General features: G+C 50.1%; 1 protein-coding gene across 1 annotated transcript; it reads right to left on the minus strand.

The window, feature by feature from the left end:
• Positions 1 to 210: 210 nt before the first annotated feature.
• Positions 211 to 27,480, minus strand: LOC108921445 (WW domain-containing transcription regulator protein 1-like). The gene is made up of 6 exons (XM_029249008.1): positions 26,633 to 27,480; positions 9,048 to 9,193; positions 5,669 to 5,967; positions 3,997 to 4,124; positions 3,390 to 3,502; positions 211 to 2,638 (listed from the first exon to the last, which is right to left on the minus strand). Exons 1-6 carry the CDS (start codon positions 27,070 to 27,072, stop codon positions 2,457 to 2,459), a joined length of 1,308 nt encoding a protein of 435 aa, XP_029104841.1. The 5' UTR covers positions 27,073 to 27,480; the 3' UTR covers positions 211 to 2,456.
• Positions 27,481 to 27,702: the final 222 nt, after the last annotated feature.

Raw genomic sequence — 27,702 nt, forward strand, 5'->3', positions numbered from 1 at the left:
TTTCACTAATGCTTCTTTACAACAACAGAAAATGTACTTGTGTGGCTTGAAACACAATGTCATGAGGTGTGTTTCCCATCGTATTGGTAAATTTATTATTTTAGATTTACTGCAAGATTTGCAGCTGTGTGGCCTGGAATACAGTGAGAATGTAAAATACAGTGAGAATGTAAAAATCGACAAAAGAACACTGGAGATGAAACAATAATCTCACTGAAACCATTTTTATTAAGAGTTTAAAACAAGTTACAAGAGCTTTTTTTAAATCCATTGAGGACTTTGAGGTTACATTCTTCTAAATGAACTCCACACTGCCTCCAGAAGTGCAGTCTTGGTTAGTCTGAGTGCAGAACCAAAAACCTACTGATGTGATGATGCAGCGCCTTGCACGTCGCTCTGGGTCATTTCCCATTTTGCAGGGAAATAAAATAGCTTGTTCAACACAAGGACAACCAAAACCACTCAAACCCTTCTCCATTTCATTAACACCTCTTCTTAACTCCCCCTTAGCTGATAAAGGCCCTGCCCTGTGTTTTACTGTTCATCCGTAGTTCATCAGTAGAGTAATAATTGCTTTGGTAGACGATACAGAGCAAAACAGTGAGCTGAAACTCTAATAGCTGGGATATGTGTGCTTTTAGACGAGCTCGTCGGCATCACCGAGACGCTCTGCCCCGACTCGGGTGAGAGCTTTCCTAAAGGTTCCACTGACCTCCGCGTGTCCCCACCGAAGCAACCAGCAGCGCTGATCTTGGATCGGCCCTTGATGGCTTGTTCTTCAGACCTTTCCCACAGAGCTCACCTGAGATCGGAGCTGCTGAGCGGGGGCTACGTTACCGAGGAAGGTGGAACTGGCCTGGCATGCTGGTACTGCACCAGCCCCAAGCATCACCCGTTCCCACCCGCCCGCCCCCACTGCATCCTTACAATAACTCCTATCCGCCACAGCCTTAGGACGTCATGAGCACCACATCCATGCACATCCACGTATGGATAACCTACATCTGTCATTCCTGAATCACCTTTCAATTTTTTTTCACATTGCTGCCTTCTCAGTCCTTCCAGTCTACAGAGAAAGTAAACAGTACAGTCTTAATAAACAGTGGGATTATAAACCCGTAACTAGTAATAGCAAATATGTAGTTCAACATGCAATAAAAAAAAAAAGTTGAAACAAAAGTATGCGACCAAACCGGACTTAATCGGAACATATCGAGTCACAGTTCTCCAGCTTGATGCTTAAAAAATCGACCTTATGATTTATGCATATTTCCACAAGTGATAGAAAATATAGTTTTTGCACAGTCCCTGCGTTAAAACAGCAGGGGTTCCCTCCTTTGATTGGCATCTCCCACACAGACAGTGAAAGCTTGAAAATTGTCTTATCGTTAATAAAACAGGCTACAAAGATGCCCAACATGGTGAAACAGACGTTATCTAGGGAAGCTTATCATATTTCCACCGCTGCTCTAAGAACATGAAATAAAAAATATTCAATGCATCTTTGGCTTGTAGTGTTTTGAAATTCAAACGTATGAAAATTCTAAAAGCTATGTTAGAAGTATAAGAATCACAGCTCTCGATAAATATATAAACGCATATTAAAATTCTAAAAAGGCCACTAATAGGATTGTTCAAACCTGTACAATGGTACAGTTTATAAAATTGAATACTGAGTTATATAAAACACCTGACAAAAAATAGATGTTTCTTGCCCCTGTAAAATGGAAGTAACCACTGTAGTGCTTTAGATAGCCAAGCGTGTCTTTATAACCTGCTCTAACTGTTAAAATATTTTTTCTTAAAAAAAACTTCTGAAAAGTAGCTACCGTAACTTTACCGTTTTATTTCAAGGCGATTAAAGCTTTAACATTTATTTGGTGTTATTTGTAAGTGAAAGTGCCAGAAAATAGGTGTGTGTTTTTTTTTTTTTCTTTGTTCTGTGAGGCTGAGGAGAAAAAGGGCACGGGAAGTGCTCCAGGAAAGTGCGGGTTCGAGCCGCACTCAGAGGCAGACGGCAGGCTCCAGTGTCGCCACCTACTGGCCAAAACAAATCCCAGCTTTCCGCTGCACCATCGCCTCGCTGGCAGAGCAAGCGGCCGCTTTCTGAGCTGGTCGTGTCCCTCTCCGAAGCACAAGGAAGGAACACCGGGACAACCGAATGCTGACTCCAAAAAAGAGGAGAAACACGAAATACAAAAGCTACACATTCTACATGTACAAAAATCTTTGTTCTATCAAAGCCAGCATTGTGATTTCCACATATTTTTGGACTACTGCTTGAACCTTTGGCTAATTTGTGATTGCGTCCGAATACTACATGGGGAAGGGTGATATCATAAAGGCACTCATCTTATAGAAAGGAAACCCTAAAGATGAAGTCTTTGGCTTGGCTTCTTGGCCCCTCCCCCAACACCACCACCTACAGCTCCGCCCACATCTGGCCCCGCCCTTATCTACAGCCAGGTGAGAAAGGGCTCGCCCTTGTTCAGCACGGACTCCACGTCGCTGAGGATGGGCATGAGGTCGGCGCCCTCCAGGGTACCCAGATCCACGTTGGTGCCCGGCAGCGAGTCCAGGAAGTCGGGGAAGCGACTCTGCTGAGTCACGGCCATGGTGCCCTGGACCATGCTGTCTCCTGCGTGGGACCATTTGCGGTTAGACCCTCCCCTCCAGTTAACACATCACCTCGCCAGCTAAGGCATTTACAGTGAAAAACTACAGTACATAAATATTGCCTACCGTCGTAACAAAATAGTGCACATTTTTCATGTTATTAATTGAATTATCCAAATAAGGGAATTTATTCAGTTAGCTCAAGCCCTTTTCCAAAGCAAATTAAGTGTATGAAAAGTGTAATTTAGCAATAATTTAAGCGTGTGTGTGTGGGTGTACATATACGGAGAGGGGGGCGCAGGGGTGCGGTGGCGCGGCGGGTTTGGCCGAGGCCTGCTCTGTGGTGGGTCTGGGGTTCGAGTGCTGCTTGGGGTGCCTTGCGGCGGCCTGAGGCCTCATCCAGGGTGTGTCCCCTCCCCCTCCAACCCTGCGCCCCGTGTTGCCAGGTTAGGCTCCGACCCGCTCGGGACAAGTGGTTTCAAACTCTGTGTGTGTGTGCGCGTATATATACACAGTACTGCTTGAAAGTATGTGGACCAAATAGGGATGGCCATTATTCTTGTAAAAAAATCTACTTTTTAAATCTTATTATAAACTTATCAAACAAATGAATAAATGTAAATCTTGCCTCAATCTGGTTTATTGGCAGAGTGTATATATACGGTACCTGTTATTATAACCATGAGCAAGATGAAATAGCTAACTGTGGAAGCCGGCAGCCTTGACCTCTGCGACCTCAGCTGACTCGGGTGCGCGTGCTTTGCGACGGCTACCTGTGTCCATCTCATCCAGGTTGTTGAGGAAGTCCTCGGGGGTCGTCGGGACGCTGTAACAGCCCAGGCCCAGGCCACTATCCGTGCTCTGCTCCCGCGAGTGGTAGGGTCCGCTGGGGGTCCGCAGAAAAACGCGAGGTTAGCCATCGGCACAGGACCCCTGCGGTCCCCGCCCTACAGGCGGCTCGGGCTCCGCCCCTCGGACGCGCTGCCAGCGGCGCCCACGCCACACGCAGGTTTACTTAACACGGCCCTGATGAATGTAATGTAGCTGGACCTCAGTGATCCTTCCCAGCTGCAGCCAGACAGAACAGCCCGTCCCCGGTGCTCCGCCCACATAAACATCACAAGACGAGATCCCGGATCCCCCCGGCGTCGTTTACGGCTTGAAAGTTCTGTTCCACGGGAATTGAGCGAGTGAGGGATCACGTGAAATGTTACACCGGCAACAAACGGAGAGGAATAATCAGAAACGCATTGACGTCAGCCAGCCCATGGATTTTGATCATATGAATTGGCGTTCGGAGCTTGAAAGCACTCTGCTGATCATCCAAATCGGAGGGAAGAGAGAGAGGAGAGCGGGGCGCGTGGGGGTGCGCCAACTTGCCTGTTGAGGAATGGGTCCGAGCCGTTGCTGTGAATCGCACCCTGCGTCATGGGTGCCGGGTTGATTGCGGCCGGTGCCGGCGCCATGCTCTCCGGCTCCATGGGCAACTGCCTGCACAGCGCCACCTCCTGGAGGGCAAAGAAAGAGCAGCGTTAACCAACCCCAGGCACTACATTTATTTACTTTGCTGTTGTTTTTCTTCAAAGTGACTTACAGTGTTAAGATACTTACAATTATTTACCCATTTGCACAGCTGGGTAGTTTTACTGGAGCAATTTAGGGTACCTAAAGTACCTTGGTCAGGGGTACTACAAATGGAGGTGGGATTCAAACCTCCGACCTTCAGGTCCAAAGGCAGCAGCTCTAAACAGTGCATAACCAGCTTACAGTGCAACTGACTTTGGGCTTTAATAAAGATACACATTTACTGAGTGCATTGATGATGATGATGATGATGATGTTAAAGACTTATATCGTCACTTCCAGTCAAATATGTGGTAGTGTAAAAATGGTGGTAGTGTAAAAAAGATGAAATTTATAAAGCCCCTCGCCGTCTTTAACCACAAGTGTAAATACATCTCGGTCTTTGGTCGGGACCGCCGCCTGTTGCATAACCTCCTCGCACTCCAGACATCACACAAGAGCAGCTGCAGCGGGGCTAGGCAGGGAAAGACACACCTCCCTGACGCAAAGCCAAGCACCTCCGGTTAACATAAACACGTCGGGGATGAGGTACGTGGCGGACGTCAGTACGCGCTGTTCTGTACACACCGGGACTCACATCTGTTTGTCAGGAGGGACAGTCGGCCCTGCAGACTTTACAAAGGTCTCCGCTGTCAAAACTCTCTCTCTGTGTGGGCTCTCCAACAGCGAACATCTGCAGACATATCTGCGCCACCACTAGGGGGAACCCAAGCGCGCTTTCGGAAAAACTCGATCGTTAACTACTTTGTTGGTTTATTGACGGATGCCGCTGCGCACTTTCATAAACAGCTTCCTTTAAACTACGGCAACAGAAGGACGTGAACCAGCAACCTTCAAGATACCTGGGGCAGCAGGTGGCGTAGTGGTTAAAGCTGCTATGTTGCACTCGAGAGTCCTGGGTTTAAAGCGCAGCTCCCGCTTAACTTGAGTTGATACATTAAAACTACACTTGCATAAGTGGGTAAATCATTATAAACAGCTTAAAAACGCAAGTCATATTGAGAAACAAGCGTCAGCTAAATGAATATATGTAACTACGCAACTGCTGTGTAATCGCTGTCCAGTACTTAAGGGTAGAGACTGAACTCTCGGTTTCTGCTGTTTTATTTTCCAGCACATTTATCCCAAACTTTAGTCCCCGCTCAGCATCATCAGGAGGAAAAGGAGATGACTAAAAGGCTATTTCAATGACACAGTGTTCCTGGCGCACGATACACAAACAGAACGTGTTGAGCAGGACGCCGGGGAGCAAACCCGGGAAGAGCGGCCTGCCGGATGAAAGCCGCGGTAGGAAACGCCGCTTTGGATGTTTGTTTGCGTGAGACATGGCTGTGGCCTTCCGCTCCAAGTGCCGCCAACCAGACCCCACTTCCTGCCGACGACTGATAATCCACAAGGGTTCGTCCACCGCCCGGCTCCTGCATACATGCCCAGGAGGTGTGGGCTGGGGGGTGAGGCGACACTTAACCTGTCTCATCAGCTCCTCCTGCCGCATTCGGATTCGCTCGCGCTCCAGCTGAATCCGCTGCAGGCGCATCTTCTGCTGGTGCTGCTGCTGCGTGGTCAGAGGGTTGGGCAGGTTCATGAGGCCGGCCGGGGCGCCCTGCTGCTGGAGGCCCTGCTGGGAGGCCGCGGGGCTGGGGGCCAGAGACTGGACCTGCTGCTGCTGCTGCGGCGGCGGTGGTGCCTGCGGATGGTGTTGCTGGTGGTGCTGCTGATGCTGCTGCTGCTGCTGCTGGTGGTGATGCTGATGGTGGTGGGACATCACTGCAGGACAGAACGACAGCAGAAAGGAGGTGTTTAGGCTCACGGCCCCACACGCCTCACAGCTCAGGAAAATTTAGACAGCGGTCCGCCGTTTAACACCGCTCTACCCTGATGGGAACAAGAAAATCCACCGGTTTTGAAGATTTTGCTCCCAGATAATGCGAGTTTCAAAACCCATTTTCAAAATCGTGACAATACGGGAGGAACACGTGCACTCGAGAACTGGAGCAGCAGGGGGCGTAGCGGTTACAGCTGTCGGATTTGCGGCCCACCTGCTGCTGTAGCGCCCCAGAGCAAGACACTTACTTCAAACTGACAGTATATATTATCCACCTAAATGAACCATACTTAAGGATGCATTTACATTTCCTTATTTATCCTAAGCTTTTCTCCAAAACAACTTAGAAGGTAACTACTTACTATGATTTACCCATTTCTAAATATTTATATCAGTGATATTTACTGGAGTAATACAGGGCAAACACCTTATTCAAAGGAACGGAGGTGGTAGCTGAACCCGGGTCCACAGAATCCAAAGCAGCAGCACTACTGCTGCTACAACTACTACGCCCCCTGCTGCCCCACTAAATTTATCAATCACGTCAACAAAAATGACCAAATGTTTTCATAAAGAAAAAAAAGAGACCTAGCTCAGCTCAGCCCCTGCCCTCCCATTCCTGCACCCAAACCCCAACAGCTGATGTTATTATCGCTGGTGCGCGGCAAGGAGAGAAAGCAGACCAGCTGCAGCCAAGGAAGTTTTTAGTGTCGGCTTACACAGCCTGCACTCCCCACCCTCTGCCCACGCAGGGTGTCACACAGACCACAGTGATGAGGAGCACATGTCAGCCGATCTGCACCGTCCCAGGCTTTCCACACCAGTATCTGTCATGACATCGGAGGAGTGGAGACAAGGATGGCGTCAGGACGGGGGTACGGGAGGAGGCAGGGTGAAGAAGCCGGTGCAGTAGAGTGGGGGTTGAAGAGGAGGGGCTGCGCACAGTGGCTCCACCAACAAATGGGTGTATGAGAGTGCTCTGCAAACACGAAAGTCTGCTGTGCGTCAGAAAGCTGAAGAGCTCTTTTCACTGGAACCACCAAGAACATCTCTCAGGGATCTCTGTGGAGAGCCACGGCTGGGGAGCATCAAGAAGACAGAAGACGGGCGGTGAGGCCCGGAGGAGGGGTCTTGTTTTGCGTGGGCAGGGGATGTGAATAGGTGACACCAACGCCTGAGCACAACGCCCTGCTCTTGGGTGTGTGAGTGAGTCATTAACACGATGCAGCAGGTGGCACAGTGGTTATGTCCCCACCTCCCCTTCTCCAGCCACCCCTACCACACCACTCCTGGCTTTATGGAACCAATAGGACATGGTGTGTTGAAACTGACGTGTACAGGAAAAGAAAGTTACTAGGTTAGAGACTTAATGTTAATGAACTGTTGGGTTGGAGGCTTATTATTCATGTTAATAATTTGGCAGGAGCCAAGCTTTTCATGTTTCATGTTGGGAGGATTCATGTTAATGAGCTATTAGGATGGAGCCTTACTAGTCATGTTAAGAAGCTGTTGGGGAGGAGTCATTCTACTCATGTTGATTAAGTATCAGGGCAGAGCTTTATTCTTGATTTTAATTAGGTATGGGAACGGAGCCATGCTAGTTGTTTGAACTGAGCAACAGCAGCTATCTCCAGTGGATGGCACTAGATGGCGACCCGCTGCCTTCTTCAGCGCTGAATCGCAGTGTTCACATCCACCACCCTTGGGTTCACCACTCCAACCTGTTCACCGTCTTACTGGTTCACTGCACATCAGCGGTCTCTGTTGGGTCCATGTACATCACTCAAAGAAAGAGGGCGTTAAGATCCGCAGGACCAGCTCATGAAAGGGTAAGATCATCACAACGGGGCAGTAGTATAAATCCAGCTTTCCAGCTATGAAAAGTAATTACAGCTGAGATGCAAGACTTAACTTCACTTAGACTGATGTGTGTTTGTTAGTGTATCTGTCTGTGATTCTGTTTTGAATGTCAGTTGTTCCTGCCCTGGGCTGAGAGCCACGTGGTAACAAAGACCTTGTGGTTATACCCTTTGGCCTGGTACATGCCCCGCATTTGCCCTTTAAAGAACACCTATGGGTTGCTCAATCCCCTGGAGGCCTCACACTCCCCCATGCGCACGAAGGAAGCGTCGCTTGTTTATGGATGCTGCCGACACACCTCTTTCCATTTCGTCACCAGGCGATAAAAAGAAGGAATATATCTGTGATGGAGCACACATTTGGTACTCATTTGCAGAGTCTGATGATAGCGGCGAAGAGGTCGAGGCGTGCACCCAAAGCCAGTGGGCTGACAGCAGTGGGCTGCTCCATCCTCAGAGGCTGCCAAAACCACTCGCTCCCTCAAAGCACAAACAGTTTATCGTCATTTACGTGTGTGTGGGGTGTAGTTTCTGTCCGATGTGCCATTAATCCTTCACGGTTTACTGCAACTTGGACAGGTAGCATTGACCTTCAGTAACACTGTGAAAACAGTTTCTTTTTTTATTCTCACTCTGAGTTTCCAGAACCTTCCACGTTCCCTGGTACGTCACATGTTTGCCACAAAAACTCCAAAACGCAGTAAACACACACGCATACACAAGTGTGTTGGTACATCAGAATAAACCCAAATGGTCGGGGGGACGAGGCAACTCCAACGGAGGAGAGCGGCCGATGTGGCTGACGTCAATGAAACATTGTTCCACGGGGGTCAGCTCGGACCTGCGAGCACAATAGGAAGATCAGGCTGGGAGGGGTGCCGACAGAGGGGCAATAAACACCACTTTCCCACCAAATGAACATTTTCATCTTATTAGGAACAAACACCCGGGTGGCAGCACTGCACCATGGAGCAGCTACCAACGGAAGACACATACTGACAGCAATTACTTACCGACTTTACATTTTACTTTGTTTTGTGAAAGAACAAGCATATGGTACCATAGATAGATAGATAGATTCTCCAATCCCTGTAGAAGCTGAGACTCCAATGTATATTTTCTGAATGTCGTGCACCCTCTAGGTGCCTGGGGCTGCTCCTCACCGAGATTGGGCTGCGACAGTGCCATGGAGCGCTGGTGGCCTGTGCCGGGGTGGGATCCAGGATTCGGCCCTTGGAGGTTCATCTGGTGCATGGCAGCAGTCATGGTCTTGCGGGGGTCTTGCCAGGTCGTGATTTTCTCCACATGGCTGTGGGGGGGGGGGACACACAGCAAAGAATACAGGTCAGAAGTTTCATGTTATTACATTACGCATAGCTGTGTTACAGATTTAATTCGAAACTTTACATAGATAACTTGAAAAACAGAGATGATATTCACATATTTAATGCGTTTGTTTCCAGGTTAATATCCCTCTTAATATCTGAGCCATCATCTATGAAGACGCATATTTACATAGTTTAAGAGAACAGAGCGCTCTACTTCACTTGTCTTGGAAGTATTAAATGTAGCCATGCAGGTACTTATGCCTTCTGATTGGTTACGCAATACGAATTAGTTCGACTGAGAGAAATAAGGACAACTTGCAGTTGGCTTTACAAACGTGGATGAACAGAGGAACGTGGCAACCCATGGGGAACCGTTTTTGGGGAAACGTGCACGTTCTGAACCATTCTTACATAAAAAGAGTACGACCGAGCGCAGCTGCAACTGGCGCGACCGGCATTATTGTTGGAAAAAAGCGCCCTAATGAAATTCCTATGTGAGTAGGTGGGGGGAAGAGCCGGGGTGCACACATGGGCAGGGGGTGTGTGAAGACCAGCGGGCCTGGGAATGATAGGGACAGCAGGAGTTTAAAATTAGCCCTACAGATGACAGTTTGCCGTTTACCACCTTCGCCCATGCGAATGACCGCGACTCACCCAAACAGTGCCCCACCCCCTCCCCAGGGCTGGATCAGTGAAGCGGCGAAGCCTTCCACTCATACCCTTCCTTCACTTTCCTCCAGGTTCCCCGAGTGCCGCACCCGGCGCTGACCTGCCACCGACGGGAGGAAGAAATTCCGGCTCACCTGCATTCTTCTGACACGACAAGCGCTCGGAGAGAGCGTTCGAGGTCTGCATGAGCTCGTGTTCACAAAGGCATGAAGTGAAAAAATACAGTGAGGCAGGGAGCATGGGAACGGGGGGGGGCAAGGATCCCTCGTTCCATCTGAAAGTAAAATTAAACGCAGATATTCCAGATTTCGTACCTAAACAACCGTCCTCGTTTTAGAGCAAACACAAGGGAGGCTTGTTAAATGCCGAAGGGACTTTGCGTCGTATGGCCATTAGCCAGCAGTTAATGAGATCCTGGCCAAAGCAGGGAAAACAAAATACAGGACAGATTGTTCCACCCCCAGCGTACAGGTAGTTACGTAAGGGCTGATCGGCAGCCAGACTGGATCCTGTAAACGGGTCCGACCGAAGACCGCCTCCTCCTCCTCCTCCTCCTCCTCCTCTCGACAGGCTCCAGTGTCACTCTCAGCGGAAGCTGTTCTCCAGAAACTGTCTTCCTTCTCCCCTCGCACGTCCTCTCTTCTCCTCCCTCGCACACGCACGCGTACACCGCATGGACATGTGAGCGCACTTAGCCAGACTGGTTTCCCTCAGGTCCATACTGAGTCAAAAACTGCACTGATCGCGGTCACCGAGAAGGGATTACGGCGCTTACCGCCGCACGATGGGCCTAGCCGGTGCTGGAGGCGAGGAATTTTAATACTAATCCACCAGACATCCTCCTCCGAAAAGTCCTCACAAAAATGTTTAAAAAGCAGCCAGTTCTTGCGAAATTCAGGACACCCATTTGTCAGACTACCAAAGCCTGGTCTGCGAAAATGTATGAAAATGCACCTTTTAGGGCAAACTAATCTGTACCGTAGCTTCCTGAAATTTCGGTAACTATGGGCGTCACAGTGGAACAGCGAGTAGCGCTGCTGTCTCACGGTGCCTGGGTGATGCGAGAGGACGTGGGTCCGATCCTCGCTCAGTATGCGGGGAGTTGGCATGTCCTCCCCGTGTCTGTGTGGGTCTCCTCCAGGTGCTCTGGTTTCCTCCCACACTCCAGAAACTTGTTGATCAGGTTCCCCCATAGTGTGCGAGTGACAGAGAGAGTGTGTGTGTGTGTGTGTGTGTGTGTTCCACTGATGTATGGATAAGTGACCCATTGTAAGTAGTGTATATAGCAGTGTAAGTCACCACAGTGAATAAGGCATGTGGGCTGATAACGCTACATAGAGCTGAGTGGAAGTCGCTTTGGAGAAAAGCATCTGCTAAATAAAAAAATGGAAACTAGCCACTTTCCATAATTACGAGAATCAGCTTAACCACAGCGTGGCACGGCGGGTAGTGTTGATGTCTCATAGCTCCTGGGCCACGAGGCTGGATGTAAATTCGATCCCTGCTCAGTCTGCGAGGAGTTTGCATGCGAAATCTATGCTTCTTGGTAATAGTTGCGATTGTTATGGCGTCGTTGCTAACCACATCTGACACACACTGTCGCCCAGGGTAACACAGGAGAGACACATAAGGCCCAGACCTGGCATTTCCCCACTAACCCTGTACCCAGCATCCACCTGGCCCCCCAGCAAACACCCGGTTCCCTCCAGCAGCTTATGAGCATTAGGAATTAATAACGCTAAATGAACTACATTGACAGGGTGTGTTATGACAACCAGTGCTGAGTACTGTAGTAAGTTTACTGTTGTTCAAACAATCAGGTGTTAACATGTTTGGGATGGAACTGGAGGATTTGTTTTTTACATTCAAGCCAACATTATAATTTTCCCCATTTAAATGAATGGTAATTTAGGTCACCTGGATCCGTTTGTACACAAACGTGCTTTTCTCCGTCACGTGCGCCGCAAAGTCGCTTCCGACGGCCTCGCAGTGCCGCCGAACCGGCTTCCTTTTTACTATAAATCATTGCACAACACACACTTTCTTTATCGCAGCAACGAAACCGATATTACTAAGACTGTCTTTTTGAGCAACAACTTGTTCACAGAGGTGAACACACACACACACACACACACACACACACACCATCTGAAACCGCTTGTCCCATTCAGGGTCGCGGGGAGCCGGAGCCTAACCCGGCAACACAGGGCATAAGGCTGGAGGGGGAAGAGACACATCCAGGATGGGATGCCAGCCCGTCACAAGGCACCCCAAGCGGGACTCGAACCCCAGGCCCGACACAAAGCAAAACCCGGCCAAACCCGCTGTGCCACCGCACCCCCCAGAGGGGTGCAGTTTCTCATTTTCAACATATTGTTTCGGTGCCTACACCAACAATAAATCGAAAGCCTTGCCAAGGCAAATTTTAACGGGCTTCACCTCTCACCCGAAACCCAACGCACGGTGGAGTTCGGCAGTCTCGCCGAAGCAACCTTTCGGCTTCATGAGACACATGAGCACAGGGAAAGAACTTCTCAAGAAAACAACAGTGCAATAAAAAAAATCTGCCCCCCCCCAGGCCAACAGAAATTATACTTATGAGTGACACACAGCTGCAGGATGACCTTGTTTCTAGGGAGATTTATAAGGTACTTGTGTGTAACTTTTTGGACGGGGAGTTGGGTGCCTGGTGACGGACCTATGCTGGAGGTTGCGGTTCGGATGGGGGATGGGAAGGCCTCAGACTTAAGTGGACAGGTGCCCAGCAGCTGTGGAAACAGCCTCCGCTGCCGAATGCCAATCAGCTGGAGCTGCTGCCCCCCGAGAGCCGGGCCAGTGCTGCTCAGAAACCGAGATGCGGATGCCAGCAGGCCGTATCCTCGACTCAGCGCAGTAAAAACACTAAGGGAATACAGCCGAAAAAACCCAGCAGGCCAGAAAGCGGGTGTTTTTCACACTGTTTTCACACTCGGAGCAACATTTTTCCAGCCAGAGGCTTTTTGTGCAAAGATGTTACGCATTTCCGTTAAATCAGCAGTGGAGGGAGCAAGGCAGGGCGGAGGGCAGGTCCACATCGCGTGGCTGTGTTTATGTGGGAAGAATGCCTGGCTGGACGTGGCAGCAACAACACCGGCTTGCCAGCCACACGGGAACGACACCTCTGCACAGGAGGGGTGGGTGGGGGGAGCGGGGCTTCCTTTCGGCATTAGAAAAACGCCACTAAAGCCTCTACTGATGCCCAGCATCCCATAATAAACACATTTACATACATTTACTGTACATTTATTCGTTTAGGAGAAACTTTCTTCCAAGGCTACGTGCGACTCAGAGGAAACAAAAGTGCATTTTCCAACAAGTGAGCAGATTTGAATACAGCCACGCGATTGTGGAAACGCAGTCAGTTTGTCCAGTATCACCGTCTTTGCCGCCACAAACTACATGAATAGTTGCCAGTGGAAGTGGATGTGATAGGAAATACAAAGGTGATCGTGACACACGGTGTGACTCAAATTTACGGAGCTTGGATACCAAAGGAGACGTGGACGCCAAAGAGATGTGTGTTGAGATCCTTCTTGCATGTTGAGAAGGATTCAGCAGCGCCGAGGGGCAGAGGGAGCTCATTCCACCACACGAGAGCCAAAAAGAAAAACCAACAGACTTTCGATCTTGGACATCTTGTCAGTGGGAGCACCAACCGGCCACATGTGAGGAGCACAGGAGTCTGGCTGGGACATACCGAGCGATCATGTGGATTGCCGAGTTGATGTGGTCGGCACTGGACACGGAGACCACACGAAGGAGGCGGTAATGAGGACAGGACTGTGGGAGCAACTGTTGGCCATGAGTGCCCCGTGTGACTAGGGTCATCCATCCATTCCCACGAGAGAAATACGAAGTAGGCTGATCCACCAGCATGTCTCCATTGAAACCAGTGGTCAATATAAGGCCCCTGAAGACCTGCCTATCTCCAGGTCTGTCAACACAGAAAAGCTGCTACCCAGACAAAATGCAGAGATGCATAATCGGGAAATGAGTGACGTGTCCCCGTTTAGACAGACTAGGGTCGGACTTTCACGAGTCTGCCATTTATCTCCCAAACATCATGTGGAAAGTAGATGATGTCCAGTAAATGGAGACATGTTCCTGTTGTGTTCCCAAGTGGATAGATGTATGTAAAGCATGCAAAACTGACAACTAAAAATATAGCGCCGATGAAGTCTCACGAGTGGGAGGGTTGGGGGCTGGGAAGAATCAGGCAGCTGTCAGAGCGCCTCGCTCCCCTGCCCGGGCCTGTGTTTGTTCCCAACGTCGACACTCTGTCACATCCTGCCTCAAGGAGACAACATCCTGGGGCGAAGGGTAACTGCTGCACTTATATCTGAACAAGGAAATGACATGAAATGATTTGAGAGAAAATTGCCAGCTGAGAAAATAAGTAAAACGATAACGCTGTTATCAGCATAAGTGCTAACCGCCTGTTAAGCAACATAACAAGATAATAAAGCTACGGTGAGGCACGGACGCACATCCACAAAACGGCACGGCGCTCGCTTGGCCTCTTGGATTTCTGTGCTGTACAGGATAATCTGGTCTACGATAGACGTTCGCCTCCGCCTCATCGAGTCAAGGCATTTCTTCATCGGTTACATGCAACGAGGTTTTCGTAATACGAGGTCATAATCTGGAAGTGAACAACCGTCAACTGGCGAGCGGTGGGGCGACTATCAAGCAGCGCGGCCCCGATGCTTCATTCGCTTCGACTCCAGGGGGGATTTGACATCTCGACACTTTCCGGTCGAGTTGTTCATTTTCAGCTGGACGACCCGGGTCGCCACGGTGCCAGACAAGCTACGAGAATGCATCGAACGAGAATTCTTTGGTGACTTCACCGCAAAGCACAAGCCTTCCGTTTCGCAGTAGACCACCTCTGCTCCGTACAAATTTAATCCACAGTTTGATTTCATACTAAGAGGTCTTAAAAACACTTTCCATGGATAAGTAGGCAGGTAGAGTAAACGCTATCAAGTCAAATTCAACTCATAGTGATGACTTGCACGGTTTTCTTGGTAAGGCCTTGAAAACATGGAGAGGACATGCAAACTTCACACAGGCTGAGCTGGATTCAAATGTACGCCCGAACGAGGCACAGGTGCTACCCGCTGCGCCAGCGCGCAACTTGATGATTGACACGCCAGGTAACGAGCCCGTCATTACTCAAAGAGACAAGCGAGACAGACCGCAGTTACTATTAAGTGCGCTACGCTGAGAAAGGGCAGCTGGAAACTTTGGAATCAGAAGCATTCAATTCAATTAGAGAATGAAAAGGAGGGGCCCGGTGGGAGGTGGAATGTATGGCTAATAATAGCCTGCTCCATCCACCATTCTGGCACATCTGAGATGGGTGTAGCAGGGAGCACGGCGTGGGATTTGGCAGGACCTGGCTTGAGGTCAGTACTCCAGTCCACTATGTGGCCCAAGGGTATGCCATTTCCCACTGGGCACAGGTGCAGGTTTACAAAAACACTCGACAGTAGCCATGGCAACTGCCTTTTGGTTTCGGAGGAGGCTTTAAGACAGATCACCCGGCAGGTAAGAACCAACCAATCAGAGGCGACATTTTCCTTCTCTGTCTCACCGTGCTTCCAAGTGATGTCGCCTGAACTGAAAAAAGGGGATGGATCCGAGTTCATGCGGGGGCGTTGGAGCTGCGATTCGAGGTCGAGTTGGCAATTGCGTTTGTTTGTAGCTGAAACCCCCAGGTGCTTATTTTTGGGTGGGACGTAAAACCCGGTTGTGCTTGGACTCTCTTCAGCTGTTGCAAAGCATTATGAGAGACTCCTGTTACTGGACGAAACAGCTGTGGGAAGGGGGCGGCATGGCCTGGAACAGCTGCTCTCTAACTATAGCCTAGACACTGATCTCGAGGCCTCTGCCGCTCACTGGGAGAACGTTGGGACATGCTCTAGTTACGAGCTAAGCGTGACATTGATCCACAATGAAATGGCCATAGTTCAAACTCAGCAGCTTCGAGAAATATTGAAATGCCTCAACATGTTACACTTCAAGCGGTTGTGGACTATGAACTCAGACTGAACCTTTCTGGGTTGATTTTCCTCTTTGAGGTTCAGAAGCTGTAAAGGTACCTTCAAGTTGCGCAAGAGCCAGTGGAAAGATCGCCCTTCCGATGTGAGCCTCTCGACTGGCCGCTGCTTCTTCCTTTTCTGTACGATTAAAGCCAGGTCATTCCTTAGGTTGCTGTGGGTCGTTTCCTGAGAGATGAGATCTTCCCCTAATGATGTCTGTGAGCAAAGTCGACCAATAAGAGGCGCACATCCTTATGAGCCGCGCACAGCGGCAGCTTCAGACGCAAGCCGGCCCCCGAGAAGTTTGGGAGCGTTTTGTGCAGAACTACAACGGCTCTGTTCTGCTGGACTGCGTTTCTTTGTGCAGCTTCTCCCAGGCTGCCTGATCTGCCACAACAAGCGGCCCTTTCAGCCACGTCTAATGATATAATGTGCCAGGGTTGGCGATGAGCCCAGTATGTTAAATAACTCCGAGACTCTGTGACCCCAGGCTGGAGTCAAACAACGGAAAAATTGTGAGATCAACTAAAGTGAAATGCATGAAAATTTCAGTGCTCAACATTGTAAAGCCCCCCCCCAACCCAGTACCCTGGCCATTCCTCTTTATATTCACTAAAGGCGCTCAAGAATACCATTCATCCTAAACATTGGTACATTTATGAATCACTGTACCATACAATGACATCGCGAGTGCATATTTTACATTGCAGGGTCTCCTCAACAGAACCCCACCTCCCCCTTCAAGTGTCGAATTACATGTGGACCCTACAATGCAGGGTGGAGTAGAATTCTGCTGCTTCCATCAGGCTCTGTGGGTTCAAGTCTGGCAAACTGCGCTTTACCATATTTTCCGGATGCATTCTTAGTCCGGAGGGAAGGTCTACTGGGAGATTTCAAACAAAGAAAGGCATAAAAGGTCATACAGACTATTAAGAGCAAAAGCCCCTAAGCTTCTGTCCATATAGAAAGACCACTTCCCTGGACCAGATCTGAAAAGATTTCAGAGATAAACAGAAGTCTGGAGAAGTGCAAGCAGAGGTACAGGGAGGTGGCTTTAGTTCAAATAGGTTCAGCTTCCAGGTCAGCACATCGATTAGCTTGAGAGTGCACACAACCAAAACTACAGGGGCCAGCATCCTGCGGCAGATCTTGGACCCACGAGGGTGGTGGCGTGGAGTGGGATGAAAGAGAGGAATACCATGAGCTCTCCCGTTCTGAGCAGGCCACTGACCTGACTGCAGCTTCTAGCGCACCACGGCAACAGAGCAGCACATTCCCGCTTTCCGCCCCATTTCCGCTTCAACAGAACATCACCAAACACTCATTGCGTCATTCAGTAATATTTAACCCCAGTGAATCTGCAGCTGCGAAAGTCATCCATGTTTCAGACAGTTGTGAAACACTGAAGAAGGCAAAGACAATAAAAAGTCAAGAAGGTCAGTTGACTCAATTGGACAAAGGCTGGAAGTTGGAGGATTCTGCTTCATGTTGCTAGGTGGCCACTTCCATGGTGCCACATCTCGGAAGAAATCCAAGAAATCACAAAGAAATGTGGGTTTGAAATCCAGACCCAACTGTACAGTGGCTCAACGCTTCGCAAGGTCCCTTGTCCAGTTTGTACCTATGCATCCAGCTCCAGCGACCCCAAAGCACCACCTATGGATGTCCTTGCTGAGAAGAACGAACAGATCCATTTGCTGAGGGGCCAGAGGAAGTACTTTCCCTGCCATGAAAAACACCCCCCGGCACCAAGATGGAGACTATCGCTGAATGGGAACCTTCCTCCAAGATAGAGAGAGCACATCTGCAAGCTGTTGGATGAACCCGAGACCCCAGGCGTATGTTTTGCTATCCAATCGCAATCTAGTGCCACGGGAGCAGAGTGTTCATCAGAGGTGTGATTATAAAATGTAAAGGTGCTATAGCTGCCAATGCAGTCTGGGCTGTTGCTGTACACCAGGCCCCCCGTGTCTCCAATATCCACTTTCCTGATTTCATGCATGGGTAACTCGTCCGCTATCTGAATCTGCCTCATCTTCCTGTTTCCGGCCAGTCACTCCCTCCTGTTTTGCACAGAAAGTGGAAAAGAACTAAAAAAAAACTGCGATTCTCCCGCTTACAGTTAGTCGGGAAAACAGAGGTCATCGATCATTCATGTTGCAAACGCTAATGCTGGGTTGAGTCCCCCTCCCTTCAAATTTCCTTAGACCTTGAAAACAACCCAGCGCATATTAACTCTGAAAATGATAAACGGGTGTGGTCCTGCACCGCAACCTCAGCTATGTCTAAATTGCATGGTTTGTGCTCGCCTGGCAGCCTGACTTCTGGTCATGGGGAAAACTGGCTGAAAACTGGGAAGCGACTGACGCCGGGAGCGTGATATCGAGGCGTGAAATCCGTAAGGACCGGAGGAGGACTTCCTTCTCCGCTCGGTTGGCAGAATCTCGGTCTGGAATCACGCCATCACAGCTATGCGGTTCTACCTGCTTGGCCCCCCGGGGCCTGGCGGTGCTGCGGGTGACTGTCGGAAAGTCGGAAGCACCGTAGGGGCGATAAGGTCAAGGAGGGGCACATAGGACCTCACCGATGTTATCGCAGATGGGTAAAGAACAGAACGCTGATAAGAAATTGTATTTGACCGAAGAAACTGGATGTCAGTCCCTTTTCGGTGACGACAGCGGCCAGGAGGGACCCGTTCTTGAGATAGGGAGTGGTCACACAACCGAACAACCCGGCCACAGATCGCGGTCTGATCGGGCACCACAGCTCGACCCACAGCCTGCCTGCAATTGTGGACAACACTCACAGGGGCGATTCAAAGCTCTTAATCCTTCAGACAAAAACAGATGCTGGTCGGGCTACAATGGTGCCACTTCTGTCACTAACACCGCTGATAATGGCCTCAGCCAGATGACATCATCCATCTCAGCAGCACTACGAAACGTCGCATGAATGGTATGCAACCAAATATAAAGAATGGGCCCTTAAGCCCCTTTCATGACAAGTGCCACCAATTCAGGCATCACCTGTATATGACATTATGTAATAATATAAAGAAAAGGCACAGAGGGGACAGGAGCAATGTGGAAAGCTCACACATGACCCCGTGTGAGATTTTTTTTGGCTGCCTTGGAGACAGGTTGCATTCCCGATCTTTCCCACTCGATCGGCTCCCAAACAAGCGCAGCCTCACGTAAGTGATTTTGGACTGGTGAATGAAATGCCGAAGGTATAGAAACCCAGCAGGGAATGACAAATCCTCACCCCGATGGGGAACAATACACCCACATAGCTATTGCTCACATTCCAGCTGCGATGAATAGCGGGTCGAATGGGGGGTTGGTTGGAGGGGAGGCGGCAGATCCTGCCACGCCGTGAGTGATGGGACAAACTGGGGACGGTCTGGCTCCATTAAAAAAAAACACTCATACCACCATTACATGTCCCCTCCCATCATCCCCCCCAACACCACAGCCCCCACCCCTGGGTGATGTATGGCATTCCAGCTTACCCTCTTCTCCGCAGATGTTTGTCCCAGAGGTTTAGACCAAACGCTTGGCTGCAGAGCACACACCCATCCCCTTATCCCGTCCGTGCACACGCAAACACACATGCACACACGTGCAAGCATACGCGTGTTTCAGTACACAAAACCGAACGAGATTTATTGGAACACACCGCTCGAGAGGCATGTAAACGGTCTGTTTTAAGGCATCCAAGCACCCCCGTATCGTGGCCGAGGCCCTGGAGGACTCCCCCTGCGGCCCGGGAGGAATGCTCAGTTCGCCAGGATTGTTTTCAGAATAATTACACTCATTTTGACTACAGCCCAGCTGTCAAGGCTTCTTCTCTTACAAACAATGCTTTGTCTATGAAATACAAGTTTTTTTTTTTTTTTTCCCTAACTTCTTTTTCAAGGTTTTCCTCAACCCACCTCCCCGAGATGGGGCAATAAAACGAATTCTTTCAGCTGTTTACTGTCGCTTGGCAGGGCGAGATTTATATAGGGGAAAAACGTGATTTATGAGGGCTTCGAAATGAGGTGTGCCCCAAACGGAGTTATGTGCTGACAACATAATAAAGTAACATTTGCCGGTGCCACCGCTTTGATAAAACACATTTTTTACAGACATGATACAATGTGCTCAGCTTTCCATCCATTGTTATCTACTTCAGCATGTATGTGTGTGTATATATATGACTATATATCTTTCTCCAGAGCATTTTATAACGCTTGGTTTGCACACTAAGTTACACTGATTTACCCACCTGTACAGCAGGGTAATTTTTCCTGTATCAGTTCAGGGTAGCTACTAAAGTGGAAGCTGGGATACATCAAAATGCTCAACTCCACTTGTATTTAACTATTATTTTTAACTCTGACAATGTAAAGTGTGAAGTTTACCATGAAACGCCTACGCCGCCGCAGCACGCGGAACAACCTCGACCAGCAAGGCAGCTAACCGCTAATCATCGGTGAGGTAAGTCATTGCTTTTTGTCCTGTTTATTCGTTTTTCCTTTTAAGTTCTGGGCTTCTTTCACGCCGGCCTTTTTGAAGTCTGACTCATGTTTATTGTTTCAGCGTTCCAGAGCCCGTGAGCTAGCGCAGGGCCTCCTGTCAGGCATTATTCCAGCGAACAAAAGGAAATGACCAGGTCCATATCCTGAGACCCTCTCGGCTGCTTACTGCAAGGGCGGGGGCATGGAAAATACCACTTTGTTACAGAAAACAACCATCCACACGACCGCGTATAAACTGACGGCGGCCTGAAATTTATTACTGGAAAGCGGAGCGTTGCACTGACAAGAGCAAAACTGAGTCGTTAGGCCGCAGAAGTAGGCCAATGAGCAGAAAAAGTGAGCCCGCCACATGGAGGTAGTCCAAAGGGGTCCCGAAACAGCTCCTCTCCTCCCCAGAGTCAATAAAAATCATCAGCGATATCAGATTATCAGAGAAATGTTTATTAGCCATTTAGCCATTTCCTCGCCGCTAAACATTCTGAAGCTAAAATTGCTGGCTAGCGCAGAGCTAATTTTCTAGCCTTTTAGTCAAATGCAACAGACAGAAGAGTTCAGGGAGAAAGGGGACAGGGAGGGGGAGAAAGACATGGCGTACAGGCGTCAGAGGCCACCGACAGAGCCTGGACTCGGTACCCTTTAGCAGCACAAGCTACAGAAGGCCATTGCTAGCAGGCCCTTGAGGGCCGCACCCAAGGTGTGTTTCCCTCATTGTGCGATTCCCCGTGGCCTCCGTACATAAACCTTATATTGCAAGCTCCCAGCGTCACAACCCAGCAGTCTTGTCGGTTTGTTCACACAGCAGAAATGTCCCTGGAGGAGACGACGTTGGATTCATTGCGGAAAAGGAGCCGGATGGTTTTACTGGAGCTTTTCAGCCTAAATATCCATCTGTAAACTACAACAGCAGGCCCTATTCAAGCACAGGAAGCAGCAGCCACCTCCTTAACCGCTACTACCCATGACACCCTGATCTGAATACACATTCTCCAATGAGTTTTGACTATAGCAGTGCCTTGGTTCATATTCGTTGACACTCCGATCCTTACAAAGGCAAAGTTGCACAGGATCAGTTGTGTCATTTTCTGGGTGGAAAGGAAACCCTGTTTAGGTCCAAGAATTTGTGTTGAAACAGTGGTGAAAAAAAGAAAATCTTAGACTAATGACCAATGAAAGACTGTGATAAAGGTCAAAAGAAAGAGATCAGAAAATATGATGGGTCATGGATCGGACCTTAGCGATCAGACCGCGGTATTTTAATGGTCAGAGGTCAGCCGGTGCGGCTGACACCTCGGACGCTGCACATAACAAGGTGCTCCCACGCGTGAAACATGCCATCACCCCTTCGAAAGCAGCTTGACAGTTGTTGTAGCATGGGGAAGGTATGGGGGTCACCGATAGTGGACTTCTGGGACTCACTAGACTGTTCAATCCCCCAAAAAAACATATTTTCAGTTATTGGCAAATTTGGTTCTACCCCTCAAACTCTTTCGAAAGGGAAAGGAAAGGGAGCCAATGAAGCTCTCTATGACATCATCAAAGAGTAGGAAAATCATGCTGGATGCCTTTCCTGTTTACTGCAGATTCGAGTACAAGTGAACAGGTTCCCCACAAATCTCCCATGAAGAATTGAAATTATTATAGAAGCTAGTTCTTAAATGATCATCCCCAAACAAAAGAAAAACGGCGCACGTGGTCACTCCTTGGGAAGTGAAGTCCAAAGACACCTCATCGCTTCATTTTGTACGTCTTGGTGAATTACAACACAGGGCCGCTCGTTGAGGCTCAGCGGTTTACAGTAGCGAGGCTGGAGTGTAGCCGTTAGGCGGCTGTGTTCAGCGCGGACCGAGGTCCAGACAAAAGTGAGGACTCCAAGTATTCTGAAGACGAGCCTCGACACCCACCCGCCCCAAACTTGGTCATTTCCCCAGGCTCATCTTTGGGCCAAGTGGAAGGAGCCGGCCACAAACCCGAAGGATTTACTCAGCCCACATGACATTTCCTTTGAGTGTAATTGCTTCCATGCAACTCGCATCGGCAAGTCACGCAAGGCTCCTCGGAGCACGATCAACGCACTCTGGGTACAAAGGAGCTCTTGTCCTGCGACCGCCCCCGTCGGCAGGAGACGGGACCTGTGCACCGGGTCCCTGGCCCCGAGAGCCGAGGGGCTGGATTTCCTTCTCCTCTTCCACGTGAATTCTCAGGCCCACAGCCCGATCCATAAAGGATCGGCAGCAACAGATCTTCCTCTTCACAGCAAGCAGGAAAGAGGGAGTGAGCGACAGTGAGAGAGAGAGAGAGAGAGAGGAGAGAGTGTGAGAGAGAGAGAGAGACGGAAAACTCCAGACTGGCTGCCGTCTTGACGAAAACATGTGCTGTGGCCGCTGCGCTGATAGGCCTGGCGCGGGGGGTTTCTCGAACACCGCAGAGAGGCCGGCCAAGCCGAGGCATTGTTTAACAAGCTTACTGGAAAAGGCCGGCCCGGGCGACCATCTCCAGACAAGGTCACAGCCGGGAGACATTTTCCTCGCGCGGCAGCCATGAGGCCTGCCAAGCCTTTTGTTTTAAACAATTTTAGGAGCCTTTTCAGACGGTGAGCTCGAAAAATGCGCTGGATCTTTTAATCGTGGAAAAGCATCACACTAAACGGTAGACGAGGACTGATGCGAGGATTGCAGGAGAAAGGCAATTCCTGGTAGAGGCAAGTGTCACTTTCCCCAAGGTTTTGTGTGTGTATGTTGTGTGATTGCCCTCTGACGGACTGGCGTACCGTTCAGGGTATACCCTGCCTCACCTCCTATGCTTCCAGGATAGGCTCTGGACCACAGTGACCCTGCATTGGACAAGCAATTGCTGACAATGGATGGACGAATAAAAAAAGAGGTTGGCTAAGTGCAAGTGCAAAGTCAAAACTCAACCTTTAAAATCTGGGAACAAGGGAAGCTCTTGCGGTGGCAGACATCACTCGATCGCAGGCGCCCTTCCGTTATAGAAACAATCAAAAAGAGTGGAATTTCAGGTTCCTCCAGCCTGTTCAACGCCAGCGGGGCGCGACCCAGAGGCCTGCCCGACAAGTCCAACCGAAGACGACCGGACCTCCCCTGCGAGCTTCTTTCGTCGGGATTTATTGCTCAGTGCCATTTACCCAACGGTATCCGCTCCATCGGATGCATGTTCCCACACGTTCACAGTTTGGGTCTCAGCCCAAAGCCTCCACCCCCCAACTCACCTGACTGAAACCAACACCTCCTCTTCTCCTGCTTCAGTATCAGTCACTTCTCTTCCTGCGCACGCTCTCCCATCGTTGCTCGTCCGTAATTCGGCGGGAAGGAAGCGGGTCTTTCTTCATGACGGGGTGGGTGGGCGGGGGTCGACTTGTTTGTTAGCAGCGCCTGCCCAGTGGCAGTTTGCAAGGGGGTTCAAACGACACTGAAAATAGCGGGGCGCCGCCGGAAGGTGTGTCCAGACATGTTGCCGGAGGTAGAGGCACAAAATACAAGAGCAACCCCCAAGCATTAAAGACATGACCCAGAACTCGACGACATTCTTCGCTCAGTATGCAAGCGGTCCAAACCAAAATTAACCTCCTGTGGTGACCAAAAATGGGGAAAAACCAATTTGATCCTCATTTACTTATTTGTTTGTCAGAGGATTCGCAGCTCTGACTGAGTGCAGTGGAATGACCTCCCTCTCTCACACACATTTACATGTATTCATGTATCTGACGCTTTTCTCCAAAGCAACTTCTGATGTTAATCCACCTACAATTATTTGTACAGCCACATAATTTCTACCAGGGCAATTTAGGGTAAGTACGCTGCTCAAGGGTACTACAGCTGGAAGCGAGGCTCAAACCTGTGACCGTTGGCTCCGAAGGTAGCAGCTCTAACCATGACCCTATCGATTGCCCCAGGTACAGAGCAGGGTAATTTTCATTCTGTCAGTTCAGTGTAAGTACCGTGCTCAAGCGGTACTACAGCAGTACATTACTGGTGGCACTATGTTAAACGGCGGTTTTACACTTTTAATCGCTGACCGACTTAGACAGCTTGTCTAAGTACGATAAGGCAGAGCCCCTCTCGAACCTTCAGCCAGCTGCCTATTGGTTATACGCACATGTTCTTAACCACTATGCCACCTGTTGAGCATATAGTGTGCGACCAGTGCCATACTGAGACACACCGAAGTACGGGAGCTCGCTTCTGGATTCTGGATTAAAGTGGGTTCGAGGCAGGTGTGTCACGATAGATGCTACGCAGCGAGACAAAGACTGGAGGAGAAATCCCCGCTCTCCTTTTCCATCACGCACATGCACGCACCAGAGCGGACGCGGCTAGAAGGAGCGCGGAGGCCGCCGGGAGCGGAGGTGGAGCGGGCGTGGGCCGAGGACCCATCAGAGGAGAAGCGGTAATTGCTGAGACAGAGTGACTTTGTTCTCCTGACTGATTAATTTGAGGGTAGGGCGAGCCCCGGCTTTGAGCTCCTCGTCTCACCCTGGCAGCCCTCGCAGTTCGACAGGAGCCAACACGCCTCCACCGCTCGCACCCAGTGCAGGGGCCCCCACCCCCGCAGCCTAGAGAAGAGGGACAGTGCGAGCCTCCGAACCCCTGACCCATCGTCTCTGGCACTTGCCAAAAAACATCCACATCTCTCCGCTTTGCGTCGAATATCAAATTAGCCTCCAAGTGTTGGCGGCGTCGGTGCCGCCGATCGGCTCGGTCGGCTGCCGCGTCCCGGATAAACTAACCCGACGTGCCAGATTTCACAGCCCCGTGGAGAGCTAAGGTGACATGATTGACAGGTGAAACCTTACTCAGGTAAAAACTGGGCGTCTCCAAGCCCACCTTTATGTTACAAAGGGACGGGGCACTTTTGCCCCCCCCCCAAAGTTTCATGGCAGTGCTGCTGTTGGACCACCGAGTAAGGAATACCCAGCTGTGTAAAGGGGTCAAAAAGCATCATCTAAGCAAAGCAATAAATTAATACCATTATTAATACTAATAATAACAATAATAATTATATGAAAAATTATATTCTCAGTGACTCACTTTTCATTAACTGTTTGTCCTGGTCAGGGTCACAGTAGTCCAGAGCTTATTCTGGATACCAGTTCAGACAGTGTATAATACTAATAATAATAATAATAATAATAATAATAATAATAATAATGTTTGACAGACAGAGTGGGGGTTTTGGTTTCCGTGGTAACGAGCAGCGCTACTTTGTTCACAAGGAGCCGCCTTCCTGTCCGGGCCCGGTTTGAAAGTACATCCCATCCCAATCAGAAGTTGTTTCCCAAAAAGTACATGATGCATATTTTAAAAGTACTCACTCGCTTCCGTCACTTGTCCTAGTCTGGGTCGTGGTGGTCTGGAGCCTATCCCAGAATCACTCGATGCCAGCCCATCACAGGGTAGCACATTTGGATGTGTATGTACATTTTGTCAAACATACTTTTGATCTATCATAGATGTATTTTTACAAAATACTGACAAGTGTTCAAATAGTATGTTTCAATTTTTTTTTTTTGCATACAGTTCGCACACATTTGTGTGACACCTGTCCAGCACTCAACAGCGCAGAATAAACCAGAACCAAACAGGTCACATCACAGGTTCAGCGGGTCACTGGTTCAAGTCCCACTTTCACCACAGGTGCAGGGCTCTTGTGTTAGTTACTTTTCCTGAACTGCTCCACTCAAATACACTGCTGTCCAGACACTAGTGTGGTATACTGTGGTAAAAAACAAAATAAAACAAAAAACATGGGACAGTGAAGGAACGATGACCGGGAGAGGAGACGGCATCAGAGCCCCCATCGCAATGTCCCTCCGCGTATCGCCTTGGGGTCAACCCCCCCATCCCCAAGGTGACATGGTTACAGTGAGATCAATAACACTTTTATTGATGACCTCTTGAGCAAACGTATACGTCCGGACCCACGAACGTGCAAAGCACAAGCGTGACGCTCACGAGCATGAGGTATCTGTGTTGGACCATGGACGTTTCGTCTACGTTTCACGTCTGCTCTATCTAGTATGTACGACGGCCATCCCGAGCGCGGGGCCCCAACCCTACAACCTCCAGGCTCAGTGCAGGGACATGATCTGATGATGCACCTTTTTTCGCTTCCCTCGCTGCACAACTTACTTGAGGAAGTATCTCTGGCCGGTGGAGGTGAAGGCCATCTCCCAGCCCGGCGGCAGGGGCAGCTCGTCGGCCACGTCGAACGACTGCTGGCGCAGATGCGCGCGGTGCGCCGGGCTCGTGCTCAGGCTCGGGTTCGAGCTCGCGCCCGCGCCGAACTGCAGCGACGCCGGGGAGGAGTGGGAGCGCGCGTGCTGCGGCGCCGGGAGGCGCGGCGTGTGGCTGCCGGAGTCGGCGCTCGACTGGCGCGAGTGCGCGCCCAGCTCGGGCTCCCTGAAGAAGGACTCGGGCAGCAGCTTCGTCCTCCACGAGCTCTGCCGCGGGTTCGGGTTCGGGCTCGGGTTCATGACGGCGTTGAAGAGCGCCTCCAGGTCCGTGTCCAGGTCCTGCGCCACATGGACCACTTGCTGGCCGGGCAGGGGATGCAGATGACTGTCGTTCATCTTAATAATAATCTTGGAAATTATTATAATGATAGCCGCGCTGATGATGGATGGTGACGACAGGATAGGGAAGAATAATGAAAAAAGTGTAAAGAGACAAAAACAAAAAAGAAGAAGGTACTATAACTACTACTAGTACTAGTATATATACTATAGTATAACTTATAAAGAGGGCAGTTAGAAGAAAGTCCGACCGCTGCGCGTCCCGCCAGCAACTTCTCCGGCGCTGCCAAGGAGGTGCCCCCCCCTCCCCAGAGAGAGATCGGAGCCTTTATAGCGCCTTTCCGCGGCGCCGATCATCAAGGAGCGCGGAGCAGAGTCCCCCGCGGAGCCCACGGTCCGAGAGCGCGCACTCACACTGACAGCGCGGCGCTCCGGGCCCGTAGCGCGCGCAGGCGGGCGGGCACGCGCGCACGCGCGCGCGCAGCCTCCACCCTGAATTATTCATGAGGCGCGATCCCACGAGGCGGAGCGCAAACGGGTCCCAAACGGGTCCCAAACGGGTCCGCCTCGCCAGCAGCCCGAGGAGGGGTTCGCAACGGCCCGAGTGGTGAAGACGCGGGTGTCCCAGCAGAGGCGCTAATTCACTTTTTTCTTTAAGTTTGAGGGGGGGTCGCAATAAATCAAAAT

The sequence above is a fragment of the Scleropages formosus genome, chromosome 25 (genome assembly GCF_900964775.1).
Source record: "Scleropages formosus chromosome 25, fSclFor1.1, whole genome shotgun sequence".
NCBI lineage: Eukaryota > Metazoa > Chordata > Actinopteri > Osteoglossiformes > Osteoglossidae > Scleropages > Scleropages formosus.